The sequence below is a fragment of the Penicillium crustosum genome, assembly GCF_028827405.1.
Source record: "Penicillium crustosum strain IBT 35664 chromosome Unknown utg000003l_segment0_segment0, whole genome shotgun sequence".
In the NCBI taxonomy this organism is placed as follows: Eukaryota; Fungi; Ascomycota; class Eurotiomycetes; order Eurotiales; family Aspergillaceae; genus Penicillium; species Penicillium crustosum.
Genome location: NW_026623124.1, coordinates 3,899,206 through 3,915,630, shown reverse-complemented (window position 1 = coordinate 3,915,630; position 16,425 = coordinate 3,899,206). Strand labels below are relative to the sequence as shown.

Genomic DNA, 16,425 nt, shown 5'->3' with positions numbered 1-16,425 from the left:
ATTCCCCTAACCTCCGACGAGTTTTCCCGACAGAAGATGTGATGGCTAGCCCTGCATCTCGTTTGCGCTCATCAACTAGAGCATGCGATCGGTGCCGTCGGAGAAAAGCAAAGGTATCATGCGAAAATTTATTCTCACCTGATCTAAACTAAATTATCCTAGTGTGACTGCTCGGGTGAATCGTCAATATGCACCAACTGCCGTCTGGCTCGGACACAATGCACATTTGATCTGCCAATCGCCAGACGTGGGCCCAAATCTAGGCGACAAAGGTCGCATGATGTGGCTTATCCAAATGTTCTGCATAGTCCCCTGGCATCGGCCTTGCAGGTACCGGAACACGGCTCGATAAATCAAAACCTCAATTCGACCGCACCAGTTGCGGTTCCGCTAGAGGGATGGGACACCGATCTATCGGTAATTGATCCCGCCCTATCCCCCGAGACAGTGCATACAGTCCAATCATCTATTTCCGATGTCGCCTCAACGAGAATCACCTCCGCATTACAGCGATGGCATGCTTTGGAGCGGGTAGTTTCCGTGCAGAACTCATCAGCGCATCTAGAGCGGACTATCAATCATTGCTTCGAGTTATTCTTTGAATATCTATATCCGTTGACTCCACTTGTCCATGAACCCAGTCTCCGAGATGCGTTGGGGTTCTTCGTGACCCAAGGGAGAAATTCGAGAGCCGACGGCCTCATATATGGAGTAAACAGCCTCAAATATCCAGAGCTGTGGCCGGATCTTTCTTTCACTTTGATCACTGCTGTCTGCGCAGAAGCGGCCTTTCTCCTTCCGAAAGACATCTTTCCCGAGGGAGAGGGAATCGCAGACATATTTCTACAAGCCTCCAGAAATTGTCTGGCTACATATCTGGAAGCCGATCTTGAATACCCAAATGCCAACTCGGTTGCCATTCGATATTTTCATTCCAACTGCATGCATGCGGCTGGCAAGCCCCGACTATCGTGGCACATCTTTGGGGAAGCTACCCGACTGGCTCAAGTGATGCAGATGCATGAAGAAGATTCACTGCAGGGGCTCACCTCGCTCGAAGTGGAGTTTCGCCGACGGGCATTCTGGATTGCCTATATCGGCGATAAATCGGCAGCCATTCTGAACAACCGTCCGATCACAATTCACAAATATTCATTCAACTCTGGCATCACCATCGGCTACCCTACAGGCATCGAAGATGAGACAACCGTGACACCGGGTAGTGCTGTTCCAGATGCCGAGAGTACTCAAAAGAGTTTCATTGCAGGATTCAATGCAAACATTCGGCTCTGGCAAAGTGCATCCGATTTGCTTTTAGAGATGCGATTGTTGGATAGTCACAAAAATGGGAATTTACTTCCTCGTCAACCTCCCACGGCAGAAGAAAGTACCAGGCTTGACCATCTTTATGTGCTTTTTGCAACGTCTCTCGATGACCTCCCCTCCTTCTTACAATACGATCAGCTCATGTTAAATGCCAATAAAGACAACCAACGCCTGTCTAGACTCACGAAACTGCATATCATTCAAGCAGCCAATGTCTACATCTCGTTACACTGTCTAAAGATGGTAATCACACAGAAATTTGAAGAGTTTAATTACTATACTCCAGCGCCAAATGAAATGTTGCTACTGCGCAAAACTGACATTGCACGCGATCTTCTGCGAGTCATTCGCGACGCCCCTTTTTGGGCACTGCAGATTAATGGCGAACCATGTGTAAGTCGTCTGTTTCTTCTGCTGTCCCGGTGTCAAATGGGCGAGTTCTAACGAGCATCTAGGTAGAAAAGATCAGACTCATAGGAGCTTGTCTGCTCGAGATTATCGATCAACATGAAGCATCACCTCTGTCGGCTCGAGCACGTAATGATCTCTCGGTGCTCCTTGATATACTGACGCGCTTAGACTCGAAAGCATCAGACACTTTGCGACGATTGTTATAAATAAAATCCATCTTGTGAGTCAGACAGATGTATATTAAGTGCTTAAATTAGATAGTATAAGTACAAAAGAAAATAACTATGTCAAGAAACATGTCTCACTTGGGAACTAGCTGATGTCTGAATCAAGTAAATGATCAACGTCTGGGGGAACACGCTGAGATTCCCCACGCAATCTATATTTTCCCCGATTCTCCGTTTCCTTCGGCTAATTGACCCCACAAGAATCCCAGTCGAAGATCCCATCCTATAGCGGAAACAGATTCGCATACGGAGTAGTCACGAGCAAAACAAACGGGTAAACGTCTAGCATGGGTGGCGTGTACCTTCAGGCCATAATCAGATTATTTCACCGGCATTTTTCAGGGGAAAGCTTTTTTGGAATGCGGGGACCCCAGAGACTCCTGATGTGATATAATTCGTGGACATGGGAGTTCGGGCAAATGTGCGATTCCCGCTTCAAACCTGAGACGCATAGTATTTATATGAGTTGATATCTCCGTTTCTTGATGTCTAGCCAGCCAAGCTCGTTACTCAATTCAATTCTATAGATTGAGAAATACCGATATGCGTCTCCACGAGAAATTCGGCCATGTCTTGACATGGATAACACTGGTCAATGCCCTACCATCGCCATCCGGACACATCAATGAGCCCTCGTGCCGTTTTGCGCATCAACATTCCCAAAAGCAGATCCTCCAGGATCCTACTGCTTTCATCAATGATATGCTGTATTGGGAGGGCAAGTTCCATCAGAACAACATCTCATACAACAGCAACAATGGTATCTCCTACGATGGCACTAACATCGACTGGGTGACTGGAAAGGCGACGGCCAAGCACACCTTCAGTGCTGCTAGCAAAGAGGTTGGTATTGATTTCTTTCGTTGTTTGGAAATCCCCAGCTCACATTCCAATAGTCTCTTCAAATCATGCTATATACCCACGCTGTTGCTGGCTCTCCAGAGGCTGCTCGGTTCCTCTCGCCTGATAACACAGCAGAGGCCCCCGAAATTGCAGCTTCTATTATGCAGAAAAAGTTGCAGACTTATCTCAAATTCAACGAGACTTATCCAGGCTTCGGAGGCTTCTTGCCCTGGGTCTCAGCGGATACTCAAGATATGACTCCGATGTCGGACTGGGTCAATCGCGTGCCTGGTCTTGATAACGGGTATGTAAATCCATGATCCTTGTTCTGGTTTTGAGTTAACAATAAATATCTGCATAGTGAACTTGTATGGGCTGTATATGGTTTCATTCAAGCCCTTGAGAACACGGGAGATAAGAGATATCAAGAACTCGCGCAAAAATGGCAGGTCTGGATGGACTACACTAAGACTACTGCCGCCAAGGTACATTTTTCACGATCTTCCGTTCAATTTTGATCAGTCCGCTAATCCTCTGTCTATTGATCAGATCTTTTATAAAGGCAATGGCCGGGTTTGTACCGTCATTGACATCAAAGATCAGTCCCTCCCCGTCAACCACCCGGATCAGTCGTATCTATGTGAGACTAAAGACCTCCTCGACGACCCTTTCGAAGGCGAGATTTTCACTTTTTGGCTACAATTCTTCGGCGGTCTGTCGAAAGCCGACAAAAAGGCGCTGTGGGAAGTTAAAAAGTCCCAGTTGGTGAGCGTTGACTACGAAATGGGCGAGTTCGGACCTATCACTGTCCAAAAGGGTTTGTAAATTCCAACATAAACATGAGAAACAGTGACTAAATTCTGAGACAGGATTTTGGTTCTCCAGTCACGAAACCTGGAAAGTATTGGAGATGCCCTACTATGACATCGACCTTGTCCGGTGAGACTCCAAGCAGAAGGCAGAGATAGCCTATCACGTACTGACAGTTTCCCATTTAGTCGTGTATTTGCAAACGCCGAGCGAGTTCGGACCTGCAACTCAGTCGCCACGAAACTGCCCGGCATGTTCGCCTCAATTAACAACATCACCGATCCCTCCACTGGTGATGTGACAGGCTACATCTCCAACGCCGGTATCCCCTCCATCTCGAACCAGACCGTCCAGGAACTAGACGTCATCACGCCGTATAGTGTATTCCCAACAATCTTGGTCAGCAAGTCTGTCGGACTTGCCTGGTGGAGAAATATGGTTGCTGCTAAGAAAATGCAGAGTAAGCGAGACCTTTCATATATCAAGGTAATGCGGTTGATACGATGCTAACTGAAATAACTCTCTAGATATCTATGGCAGCACTGAATCCACTCGTGTCGATGGAACAGGTGTTTCTGCACTTCTGACTTGGGACAGCAAGGTCACCACGGTAGTTGCAATTTTGGGGGGAGTGACCGATTTTGTTCGTCAGAAGATGAAGACAGATGAGGTATATGATGAGTTCGTGGACATTATTCAGGTCTGTTCTCCCGGGTTGCACCGAAGGACTATGTGGAAAGGGTGATTGCTAACTGCTTCTGGATAGGCTGAGTACTCTCGAGTCTTCACGCATCTTAAAGGAGAAGACGTCGACTTCTGCCTCCCGCAGGAGACTGTTCCTGATGTAGGATTGGTCGATTTCACTCTTTGCAAATAGAACGGTCTAGGTCAATGTGGACGGATAATGACCATAGTTTCATAAGAATACAAGAATAGTATAGCATACAATGCACAAGTTTGCTTGATTTCAAATTCCCAGTGTGTCTTTATTAGTTATTTCATTGAATGACTCTATATAGTGCGGAGTAATCGCATGTGATGTATCATCAATCATTGTATCCACAATGGGGATAATAAACATAAAAGGGGTCAAAAAAATGACAATGATGGTATAAGGCAGTTGAAAATAGATAGGCCGCCGAATCGATGCATATCCTGACCTGAGAGGCCCCTGGGCCAAAGGCAAAAAAAAAAGCAATTGGGGGATTTGTACACGAAGACAAGATCCGCATCCAATGGGTATATAATGGACTTGACGTGTAAATCCAAGAAGAAAGTAATATCATGTTCAGCGATGGGTCTAGTGGTTATACTAGGATTTAGACAACGGGTTGCCAGTACCACCGCAAAATTCGAGAATCAACCGTTCGAGGTCAGAGAGTTTGTAAGGTTTCGTCATGTAGCCTTTGATCCCCACTCTAGAGGCTCGATTCAATGCCTCATCGCTAACATCGGCACTCACAGCAAGAACCGTGGGAGGTTGTGACATACAAAAGGTGTTAGGCATTGGATCCATTTCCATGGAGTCGGGGCTGTTGGGGTTCGGTTGCTCAAAAGTAGCATGTTGGTCCCGATGGTTGTCGACCATCTGGAGAATTCGTGAGGTGGCTTCATATCCGTCCATTTCAGGCATCCAAAGATCCATCAAGACGACATCGATCGGTTTTATTTTCGTAGCCAGTGGCTTATTGATGACACCTTGCATTGGATCGAGACTAACATCAAGGACAGTGGAGGGCTTTGATGCGGAGAGGATGCCTTGAACGATCTGGACGGCTTCTTTTCCATCGGCCGCTTCAAGGACATCGCGGTAGCCAAGTTTGCGTAGCATATTCACCAGTACGCGCCGGTTGATTCGATTGTCTTCGGCCACGAGAAAGCGCAGCGGATATTTCTCTCCAAGCTTCTTATCATATGCATCACCGGAAATATGTGTTCGATGCAAACGGGTTTGTATTGGCGGTCGCTGGGGCGTCGGGCTTTCGGACATATTTTCGTCGGTGGTACACGGTGTCGCATGTGGCAGACAGTGTTGGGGGAGGATGAATGGGGAATTAAAGGAAGGGGGGTCAGACAAAAGGCTACTGACACTGCCCTGTCGTGTTTGGTCGGTGGTGGATGGCGTCGAAACACTCTCACTGGGGGTTGCAGGACGGGGTTCAGCTTCACGTTGGTTTACGGGGATTCGAATTCGAAATTCTGTACCACGCGTAGGACCGGAAGTCGATGAACGCACGCAGGTCAAGTCGCCGCCCATTTTGCGTGAAAGGCCCTTGGCCACAAGGAGACCGAGGCCCAAGCCATCTTTGCTTCTTGTGGTCGATGCATCCTCACGAGCAAATGGCTTAAAAAGATTGGGTAGGAATGCAGCGGGAATTCCCGGGCCGGTATCGCGGACAAGAATAAGGACATCATTCTTCTTGGGGTCAATGGTTGCGTAAACAGTGATGGTGCCGTTGTTGGTAAATTTAATCGCGTTGAGAAAAACGCAGGAGATCAGCTTGGCCAGATCACGGTCATCGGCAAGTAGGGTGTCCGGTAATGATGGGTCTACAGACCAATCCACAACCTTGGTAAACAATTCACCATTCGAGGACCGCGACCGGATTTCAATCCTTTCACCAAACTCGGTTGCATTGCTAACAGCAGAATCAGGTCGACCACCAACGTGAAGAGACTCGTTAATCACCAAACGGAGAAGATCTCGCACTTTGGTAAAACGTAATGCAGAACCTCTCAGGTTCACATTGATGCCCTCAAGGAGTAAGTGAGGTGCGGATCGTCGAACTGCGAGAGAAGGGCGTGGATCGACCATGTTAGCCATTACAGCTTCGAACTGGCGAGCTGGGATAGCATGTACGATCTGGTCGCTTTCGTGGACGGCATTCTTGACTTCTTCGCTGCGAGGCGAAAGCTCTTGCCGCGACGAAGCCGCACGGAGTCTTTGCTTGCGGACTGGTCGGGCATTCATCTCTGGTGGTAGGCTCCGCCGTCGTTTGTACGGATTTACAGCGATATTCTTTCCTTCGATAAATACGCTCGGGCGGGTTTCGGGTATAGTAGGTGGGACTGTGAGACCGCCTAGTATATCGGGCTCCTCCCGGAGGGGTGTTTTAGGAATTTGCATGTTGAGCTCGTATGCATGAACGACATTGTCAGCCGCTTCAACGGCACGTCTCGCACTATCTTGAACCATTTCAATCCCCTCCTTAAGAGATTGAAAAACCCCGCCTGATTTGACGGGAGTTTTACTCTCCATCGCCTCGCGCACTGTAGCGTGCATAACGTCAAGCATGCCCACCACACCCTGCATCGGGGTCCTCAGCTCGTGAGACAAGCTGCGGGCGTATGGTTTGAGGGGGTGCGAGTTGAAATCAGTGGCCTGATGGAAAGCGGCAGTCTGGGGGTTGTGGAAATCGGAGGTATTTGTCGTCGGGGAATCTAACATTTCATCTAGAATTTGTTCCCCCGGGTCTAGTCGTTGTACAATCAGGTCTTCAAGCGAGTGGAGGATCATCTCCAGGAAGGACCAGGACAGGTTTCTATGCCGAAGACCTTCTTTAGACCACATCAACCCGAGGTGCGCCAGGCACTTTCCGGCCGAAAAGAGGGGGATCGCCAAATAGCCATCGGCGGCGAACGGCAAATTATCATCGCCGAACGACACAAGTGAGCTGAGATTCTCGGTGATCAAACAAGGCCGTTCGTGGTCCATATGCAGTAAGGGGTTCCCGCCTGCGAAATACCTGTTTCGCTGCAAACCAACAGTCTGGTAACCATCATTGTAGTAGAAAGCTGCACCAAAAAGGGACGGGCGCCGCCCGCCTAGTTCTAGCATGGGCTCATTCCCGTGTACTCTCCGGGCAACAAACCCATACTGGGCTTTAGTCATAGATGTCATGTCCTCCATGAGCCGTTTCCAGAACAGCTCGGTATCGGATACCCGCAAACCCTGTTTGAGTGTGACCAAATGTTCAATGGCAGTAGTCTGGGCCCCATCATTCCATGTTCCCAAGTCTCGTTGCACATCTCCGTCGTCATGAACGGCGTTTAGTCCGTCACCGGTAATGCACTCGGACTTGCAGGATGGGAACGGCATGGTGGGACAAGGTTGGACAGCATGAGAGACATCTGGCTCGGGCGTGTCGGGCATAGTCCATGTGGCAAGTGAACGTAAGGTCGATTCGAGGATTCGGTTTTCGGGCTCTCGTGTAGGTTGTTTATCTGGGGGCAACGACCATAACATTCAATTGTACAAATAATAGGTACGGTGGATGGATCGAGACGACTTCGACGTACATCCACCAGAATATGAAATATTGGAGAGAGAAGGCCCAGAAGGAGGGGAGAGGGGATTTTCCGTTAGTTCGATGGGGGCCGGGCGGTCTAGACACACGACCTGAAACAGGAGTTATTAAGAGCTCATAGATTCTGATGTAGAGCTAATAATATTTCTAAAAGAGTTTGAAGTTCCTCTAGAACTTGTATTTCCCTTTGACGAACGTTCTTCTCTTTGTGTGTTATGTTTTTTTCTCGAATCCTGCGGAGGTGCACGGAGGTTGGCGATGCAGGATCAGCGGGATCTAGACCAAAATGAGGGCCATCAGGTACCTGGTACCTGGTACCTGCTGTACCGTGGTGTTATCTATGGAGATATCAGGTACTCGGTACTTCTGGGATCATTTATAGAACAGATCTACTTTTATTTATATTGCATGTTATACGTTGTAAGCACTCTCTATGCCTCCTTTTTTTGTTCTTTTCAAGGATCTCAACGGATTTCCGAATGATTAGTATCATTCTATATACACATAGTCAAGGTGACTTCTTTGGTCCATCTAGACCCAGAATGAGGTATAGCGAATTCAGCAAGCACTTCTAATTCCCCAATATCTCAAGCAAAGCGACGCAATTATAATTTGACGAATATTTTTTTATTTTATTTTTTTTTTTTTCAGAACCTCATGAGCATTAACAGTACGTGTTATCTCAACTTGACACTGGTTTTGGTCAACCTCATTCCAGTTGGTCTTCATATCGAGCTTGCAGGTATGACATTTTCGGAGTTGGCCATTCTGCGAACGACGTTCTAGGAATTCTGGAAGCATACATTTATGGGGACAACTAAAGAAACGCTCAATATTTGGCCAAAAACGGTTTGTTTCCTTCTTGTAAAGGATTTCCCATTGGCTTCGGACTCGCAAATATGTCTGCTCATCTTGTGAAATGTAGATCTTCTGGTTAGCAACCACTTCGGGTTGAAGAGTGATTGAACAATGGTGCCATTCAAGCCATTTATGTTGATATCTTTCCAGCATTCGCGCCATTTCTCTAATATTCAATGGACTGCAGGGACAGATGTTCACAAATACAGGGTACTTGCATCTGCGGTTTATCTCAGTGCTATATTCCCTCTCAGAGGATTCAAACTCATTGTCCAGGTGCAACTTGATGCACGAGGAACAGTAGAGTCTTCTAGTTCCCTGAAACCAACAAAGAAGTTGACGGCGTAGATGTGGTTCCCAATAGGATGTTTCAGTTGGAAGCCCGTATGGAAGCCAACCGCAGCCGAACGTATATCTGGGGAAGGCCAATTCATCGGCCAGAACATGTCGATAGCATATGTACAAAGATGTACAGCTGAAGGCAAGGTAAATTTGAGACTTTATATGGAGCAGTTGAACTATCTGATCCACTAGTTCTAGAGACAGGTCCGATATAGATGTCTTTGGGTACTCTATTTTGGAGGAAGGTTCGCCATAGTATTCTTTGGGCATTGTGTTTCTGAAGGTAGTCCGGTATAGAAGTCTTGAGGTGCTCTATTTCTATAACTCTAAGGACTAGAGGTTGTTTCTCGTTGAATCATCGCCGATTCCTAGTAGAGGTATGAGACTAAGATATACTATGGAGTACCAACCTTGGAACCCCCTGCCTTTGCCCTAATGCTGACGGTTCATATATTTTTAGTTAGTATGCGCACCCGTTAAAATTAACTAGGTACATACGTAATCTCATACCACCGCACATTGTACAATGTCAAAACTGTGAAACCGAGGTAACAATTCAAAGCTCAGTCATCGTAGAAGGCCCGAGCGCCACTGTGGGCATATCTGCAGGTATAGCAACCAACCTTGCCATTCCGATAATTCAGATCAAACACAGATGAAACTATCTATAACTATGACCTCAGTCACCCCATATAAGATCGCTGTTCCCGATGAGCAACTCCAGCAGCTCCGCCAGAAGCTGGAGCACACCACCTTCCCCGATGAGCTTGATGCCTCGGGGTGGGATATGGGCGTCCCTTTACTTGAAATTAAAAGACTCGTCAATGTGTGGCGCGAGAAGTTTGACTGGCGTGTGCAGGAGCAGAAGTTAAATGAACAACTCAAGCAAGTCAATGTTCGAGTTGGAGTGGAGGGCTTCGGGGAACTGAACATACATACTGTGTATCACCGGAGCGAAAATCCTAAAGCGATTCCATTGCTTTTTATTCATGGGTGTATCTAGCCCCTAGGACTTCCTACAACGGTATATTCGTTGCGCTTGCTAATCTATTGTTCTTATACCAGGGCCCGGCAGCTTCCTCGAAGCCACTAAGCTTATCCCACTTCTCACTAACAATGGGGATGGCCCAGTATTCGACGTCGTAGCACCTTCGTTGCCAAATTTTGGATTCTCGCAGGGCGTCAAGAAGGTATTTTGAGTACTATGTATCAGCATTTGTCGAGCGTATCCTGACAACCAAAGTAGAGAGGGTTTGGGCTGGCACAGTACGGCGAAGCTCTACACAAAGTGATGATCGCGCTAGGATATGAGGAATACGGCAAGCACTACCTATCCCCACTAGGAGAAACTAACTAATTCCATGGCAGTGATTCAAGGAGGCGATTGGGGCAGCATGATCGCTCGCACCATGGCTCATTACTACCCTCAACACACCCAAGCCATCCACCTGAACTTCATACCCGTCATGCCGCCCTACCCATGGCGAAGTCCCTACCAGTTCATCAAATCGCTTCTTTATGTGCCATTCTCGGCGAAAGACCGTAGCTACATCGCTCGGACATTTGGATATTTCACCCGCGGCAACGCATACATGAAACAGCAAGAGACCCGGCCACAGACTCTAGGTTACGGACTTCACGACAGTCCTGTCGGATTACTAGCTTGGATCTACGATAAAATGCACACTTGGTCCGACAAGTACCCCTGGACGGATGAGGAGATCTTGACCTGGGTGAGTGTATACTACTTCTCTACGGCTGGGCCAGTGGCGTCAACGAGAATCTACTACGAGGCCTCAGCGCCAAAACGAGGTGAAAATGCAGATATGTCGGATGATAACGCTCAGGAGGATATGTTGGAAAAAGCAGACTTGAATTACATATCTCTCGAACAAATCCTCGCGGCTCGGGCACCGCAGAGTGTGCGCTTTGCAGTGGCGCAGTTCCGGGAGGAGATCATTATGTGGCCTATGGCGTGGTATCGATCCATTGGGGATGTTGTGCAGGAAACGGAATATGATCATGGAGGTCATTTTGCGGCCTGGGAAGTGCCTGAGCTGCTGGCGTCTGATATCAAAAGGTTCCTAGGCAATAATGGGCCAGCCTATGGGGCGGTAGCCGACAGAGATGGTTATTGAAAATGTCACTGGATTGACCTTTGATTGAGGCCTTTGGAGGATAAGTTGGTGCGTGGTTGCAAAGAATGTATAGCAACATGCTCCTTGTTTCGGAAAACAAAGGAATCGCGATTTTGTATTTGATCTTGTCTTGGACTCGTGGACAGCGAAAGTGTATAAGAAAACTACCCTTTGCTGGAGTAATCCAAAATATGGCAGACAGACACTAGCACATCCATGCATGCTTAGTAGACCGCAGGCAGTAGGTTACGAGGCCTGAACAAAGACAAAGGTCAGTCAAAGCAACAGATTGGGGATGGGCATTGATTCTCAAAAATCAAAGGTCTATTTCCCTAATTAATGCGTTGGATTGATGATGCAAATTGGAACACTGCCGTGACGTGACAACGGGGGCCTTTTATTATCATGATAAGAGTAAGAGAAACATGGAGCCAAAGAACAAAATTGCCCTTCGGCTCAGGTATCAACCGCTCTCACGTTGCTCTTGTGCTATCCCGTCATTGATTGACCGTACACGGCACATATCATCCAGTGAAGACCGTAGACGCCGGGATTTGCCCTCAAACTAACGGAAAGCCCAAAACAACCACCTCCCCAAATCTAATCCTGTCGTCCCTTCAATAACCGCTGGGTAACCTTGTCCTTCTCTATAATGTAAACCTGGGCACCCCAACCGGAGAGAGCATCTCGGTCCACGGCGCTAAGCAGTGCTTGTGAGATTGTCTCGAAGAGGTCCTCGGGGGCCTGTAATGACATAGTGTGTTAGACAGCAAGCACATCTAGTATGGGTATGATGACAAAAATAATAGGACTCATACCAGATCAGGCTCCCACAGACCCTCGCAAGTACCGAAGAGCTGGTCGCTTGCTGTTCCGCTGACAATGAAGTCCTTGGCGAAATCGATACAGCCAATGCTGTCGAAGCCGCAGATGAACGGCTTCCCTGTTGTTGGGTTGATACCAGCCAACACAGGGCTGACGAAGTAAGGACCAAAGCGCTTCTCATACAGCGATGAGCTCACTAGGTTGGCGAGGGTCTGCGGTGCGATGTCGCGCTCCTCGCGCAGCCGGTACATGTTGACCTTGTAACGGAAGAGATCGGAGACGGTGTTGACATCGGTGGCGAGGCCAGTGAGGCCGAGATAGGTGGATGGAGCGTAGTTGAAGATCTTAGGGAAGTTGTTGGAGATGGTCAGGGACTGCATGCCCAGGCGAAGGTCACAGGCGATGGCGACGCAGTCCTTGCCCACCATGGCGACACAGGCACCGCCATCTGCAGAACGATTAGTATTTCAGTTGGATATTCATGAGGGCCAAGGTTCCGGCATACTGATGTCGAAGGGGTTGGACTGTGATGAGAGAAGTCGGTCAGCTTGGAGGTCCAGAGATTCGTGGACGATAGGGACAAAGGGCGCATTTTTCTTACCATTATTGCAGTGTTTCAATGCAATTCAATATAACAGAGATATTCCAGAGCTAAAGCACAAGAAAAAAGAAGAGAAAATGTGGTTGAGAAGGGGGCGGGTTGGGGGAGGTGATGGAGGTGAGTTGATGACGGGGAAGCTCTGAGGTACGCGAGAGCTCAGATGACGCCCGCACCGCTGCCTGTTTCGTATGCTTCGACTACTTTCTGCGCCATCTTTCTCCCCGCATTCGAGTTTCACCCTTTTTTACCTCTTTACTTCCATTTGTCCATTTGAAATCTCTATATTGAGATATTGAATCTTCTCTACTTTATTGTCAGAGTTAGTATTCTCCATAACACAATGAGTGCCCACGTTGTGGTGATCGACGCGACAGCCAGGCGGGCAACAATCAAAACTACTCCCGCCAAACACTTGACCGATATCCTACAAGAAGCATGTTCGAAGCTTGGATATAACCCTAGTCAGTACTCATTAAAGTGAGTTGGCGTTTCTTTTCCCTCATGACAACTCTGACCCCGGTCTTGTCTATGCAACAGACACAATCGCAAGCAGCTGGATCTTTCTCTTTCCTACCGTTTGTCTGGTCTTAGCTCCGGCGCGAAGCTTGAACTTGTTCAACTCTCTCGGTCCCCGTCAGTCGTAACCGTCGGCCTACAACTGCCCGAATCTGAGGCTCGTGATGCCCCGAATGGTCGCATACTTGATAAATTCCCTAGTACGACTACACTATGGATGGTACTACGCAAGTTCGAGGCGGGAGTTGCAGGGAGTGGCCCAGTAAGGAACCTCACCTCACGTGCAGTGCCCTCCGCCGATGGTGGGGATGTCGCCGGACGACTGTACTATGAGATCCCCGTCCTACAGATTTTGGAACGTGAAGTATCGAGCTTCACGGATCTACAAAAAACCCTAGCCCAGCTAGGTTTCAACAGTGGCAATGTTCTTATTCGATTAAGTTTCCGACGGACCGATGAGCCTATCGAGGAAGCCATGGTCAAGATTGGCGAGTTCTTCAAGTCCTCAGAGGATGAGGCTCCTTCGGCACAGGATAAGAACGCAGCGCCCGCAGTACCGCCCGCAGCAGCTCTCGCTGACAGCACAAGCAAGGAGCCTGCTCAGGATCTCTCCGGTTCATTGCAGCCTGGGCCTTCCACCGTCACCGCCGCTTCGGACGAAGTTGCCCCTCCCCAATATATCTCCGAACCGGCCACTTCCACAGTCGACTCTGGCCGAACGATTACCGTCTTCTCTCCTCCCTCGGAAGATACTCCTTCGTCAGCAAAATTAGACTACAATGAGAGTGATTACATACCCTCTATCGAGCACGCAAAACTGCACCAGCGGTTACTCAACGAGTCCTCTCGGCCAAAGCGCTTGCCAACGGACGCCGAGATCGCCGCCAAGGCAGAGGCCGAAGCGGCAAGGCGAGCAGCAATTCACGAGGTCAACGTGAAGATCCGTTTCCCAGATCAGAGCCAGGTAGTTGTCAAATTTGGGACCTCGGACACAGGACAGTCGTTGTATGAATTCGCACGCGGGTGTCTTGCTCCACCGTTCGCTAGCGAGAACTTCACTCTCACTGTCCATGGTGTATCCCGGTCCAAGCATACAAACGCCATACCCCCATCAGACAAGAAGCATCTGATTAAAGACCTTGGACTGGCTGGCCGTGTGCTCGTGAACTTCTCTTGGGCAGATAATGCTGCCTCGTTTGTTCATGATCGCCGAGCGGAGATTCTACGCCCCGAGCTTCGAAGCCAGGCTCAACAGCTCAAGGTAGAGCAACCACCGGAGCTCAAGGAAGATGTGTCTGCTCCCTCACAGCCGGGTCCGAGTAGCGCTCAGGCCGGTGATAAGCCGAGCGGGGCACGGAAGAGTGGCGGCATGCCTAAGTGGCTAAAGCTACCCGGTAAGAAATGAAGTTGTGATGATGGAATGTATTTAGTTCAGGTGAGCGACATGTACTGCTCTTGATGATCATGACTTAAGTATATGGCGCATCCTTTGAAGACGCATCAACCTCTTAGATGTGTGGATAGACTTGAATCACATGCCTTTATAACTTTCATTTACGTACTTGTATAGATAGCCTCAGATGATAAAGTAACACACTAGGCTTGACACCAAAAGCATGGTTTTATGTAGAGCGTCAACTCTTCATACATCTATGGATATATATGAAGTCAAACTTCTTTGCTTGGATAACCATACGCATTTCCATCTACGTTGTAAACCTCCATTTAGAAAGTGGCTCAATTGCAAATATCAAACGTGAAATGGTTGAATAATTGTTTTCATTATGGTTTCACTCCATACGACAGAGAAGGAATCCCATATTTGCCTTCCCCTTCATGCACGCCCAATGGCCACGAAACCCCCTTTCCGATCCGAGAATCACGCTTTTTTTTGCGTCGAGTCGTTAAAACGAAAGAAAAACAGGAACGGGTTGGAAAATTTAGTGAGCAGCGGTGCGGCGAGACTCAGCAATAACCTTCTGCATGGACTCAACCTTGGCCTTGCCGCGGCCGAAAGTACCGAGCTGGATATGAAGTTAGCAAAAGTGTTAACTCAAATTGATCGACTGGTTGAGCTCTGGTCCTAATGGAAATCGGTTTGACCTTGGCCATAGTTGTCGGTCATTGGTAAACAGAAGAGTAACTGTGTGGGTTTGTCCAAGCAGGGATTGAAAATAATCTTCGTCTGAGAGATTGACCCATACAGTACCATTCCGATACAGCAAGATCTTGACCAAATCGACCCGAATCCAACGTAGTCCATGCAACAGAGCCAACCAGACGAAAGCGGAAAAGGGATTAGGATTAAACGTACGCGCTTCTTAGCGAGCTTGCGGGCACGCTTGTCCTGGGCGTTGCGCAGCAACTCAATGATGCGGCGCTCGTAGGGAGCGAGACCAACGACCTCCTGGGCGATTTCGCGGACGAAAGCGGTGCGGCGGGAAGACTTGCCCTTGGTGCGCGAGATGCGAGTCTTGGGGGTGTTGAGGGCGGTGGTTTTCTATATCAGAGCCCAGTCAGTATGTCTGTTTCGCCAAGTCGCATGAAACGGCCGCAGGTCCCAATGTTCTCTTCTGTTCGCCATTCGTGTCTGTCTGTCGGGGTGGGTTCATAGCATGGTCGGATGAGGGTTGCGTGGAAGGCGAGTGCAGGCTTCGGTGCCAAAGTCGAATGCAAAAAAAGTGTTCCGTGATATCGAAAATTTCCCTGACGAGTCTCTGATTTTTCCAATGGGCGATTCATTCGCAATTCTCCTTGCCGTGATAGTTCCCAGAGTTTTTGCGATAAACCTTGACCCCAACTGGTCTTAGATGGACCAACAGACCGAGCGAACAGAAAGAAGAGACCTTGGGAGACCTTCAAACGACCGAAAAACATGGTGCAAAAAGACAGTAAGAACGTACCCGGCCCGCGTTGAGTCCGACCACAATTCCGGAGCGTTCGGCCATCTCGACGGTTGTTGACTGAAGGGGTTGGCGGAGGTTGTCGAAGAGGAGGTGAGGGAGCCGTGTGAAAATCGCCTGGTCTTTTGCCTGGAACCGCAAAATGGAGCCTTGGCGTTGGTGCGGTAGGCGAGTGACTAGGGCTAGGGCTGGATAAATCGGGACTAGCGTACTAGCGTTGGTACCTGACACCTAAGGCACCGGATTATAACTGTATGACTTGGCATAGCACGTGATAAACGTTTGCCCTTTTCTATAGATCGACCTTTACTACCTGGA

The 16,425-nt window shown here is 48.5% G+C and overlaps 7 protein-coding genes across 7 annotated transcripts; 4 read left to right on the top strand and 3 right to left on the bottom strand.

The window, feature by feature from the left end:
• Positions 1 to 162: 162 nt before the first annotated feature.
• On the top strand, positions 163 to 1,943 carry N7487_008560 (transcription factor domain-containing protein; the record flags this gene model as incomplete). Its single annotated transcript, XM_056876290.1, has 2 exons — positions 163 to 1,719; positions 1,782 to 1,943. Coding segments are annotated over 2 exons (1,719 nt in total), but the record flags the coding sequence as incomplete, so codon positions are not given.
• Positions 1,944 to 2,507: 564 nt separating this feature from the next.
• Positions 2,508 to 4,494, top strand: N7487_008559 (endo-beta-1,2-glucanase; the record flags this gene model as incomplete). Its single annotated transcript, XM_056876289.1, has 8 exons — positions 2,508 to 2,807; positions 2,861 to 3,111; positions 3,169 to 3,292; positions 3,330 to 3,624; positions 3,677 to 3,746; positions 3,806 to 4,077; positions 4,145 to 4,317; positions 4,384 to 4,494. The coding sequence occupies 8 exons, from the start codon at positions 2,508 to 2,510 to the stop codon at positions 4,492 to 4,494; spliced, it is 1,596 nt and encodes a 531-aa protein (XP_056728477.1).
• A 435-nt stretch (positions 4,495 to 4,929) lies between these two features.
• N7487_008558 (uncharacterized protein) lies at positions 4,930 to 7,770 on the bottom strand (the record flags this gene model as incomplete). The annotated part of the gene is made up of 1 exon (XM_056876288.1): positions 4,930 to 7,770. One exon carries the CDS (start codon positions 7,768 to 7,770, stop codon positions 4,930 to 4,932), a length of 2,841 nt encoding a protein of 946 aa, XP_056728476.1.
• Positions 7,771 to 9,797: 2,027 nt separating this feature from the next.
• N7487_008557 (epoxide hydrolase) lies at positions 9,798 to 11,262 on the top strand (the record flags this gene model as incomplete). Its single annotated transcript, XM_056876287.1, has 4 exons — positions 9,798 to 10,119; positions 10,190 to 10,314; positions 10,371 to 10,443; positions 10,493 to 11,262. 4 exons carry the CDS (start codon positions 9,798 to 9,800, stop codon positions 11,260 to 11,262), a joined length of 1,290 nt encoding a protein of 429 aa, XP_056728475.1.
• Positions 11,263 to 11,862: 600 nt separating this feature from the next.
• On the bottom strand, positions 11,863 to 12,691 carry pup3 (proteasome core particle subunit beta 3; the record flags this gene model as incomplete). The annotated part of the gene is made up of 4 exons (XM_056876286.1): positions 11,863 to 12,006; positions 12,081 to 12,535; positions 12,593 to 12,611; positions 12,689 to 12,691. The coding sequence occupies 4 exons, from the start codon at positions 12,689 to 12,691 to the stop codon at positions 11,863 to 11,865; spliced, it is 621 nt and encodes a 206-aa protein (XP_056728474.1).
• A 267-nt stretch (positions 12,692 to 12,958) lies between these two features.
• N7487_008555 (putative UBX domain protein) lies at positions 12,959 to 14,609 on the top strand (the record flags this gene model as incomplete). Its single annotated transcript, XM_056876285.1, has 2 exons — positions 12,959 to 13,165; positions 13,226 to 14,609. The coding sequence occupies exons 1-2, from the start codon at positions 13,029 to 13,031 to the stop codon at positions 14,607 to 14,609; spliced, it is 1,521 nt and encodes a 506-aa protein (XP_056728473.1). The 5' UTR covers positions 12,959 to 13,028.
• A 535-nt stretch (positions 14,610 to 15,144) lies between these two features.
• N7487_008554 (60S ribosomal protein eL36) lies at positions 15,145 to 16,152 on the bottom strand (the record flags this gene model as incomplete). Its single annotated transcript, XM_056876284.1, has 3 exons — positions 15,145 to 15,228; positions 15,519 to 15,704; positions 16,108 to 16,152. The coding sequence occupies 3 exons, from the start codon at positions 16,150 to 16,152 to the stop codon at positions 15,145 to 15,147; spliced, it is 315 nt and encodes a 104-aa protein (XP_056728472.1).
• Positions 16,153 to 16,425: the final 273 nt, after the last annotated feature.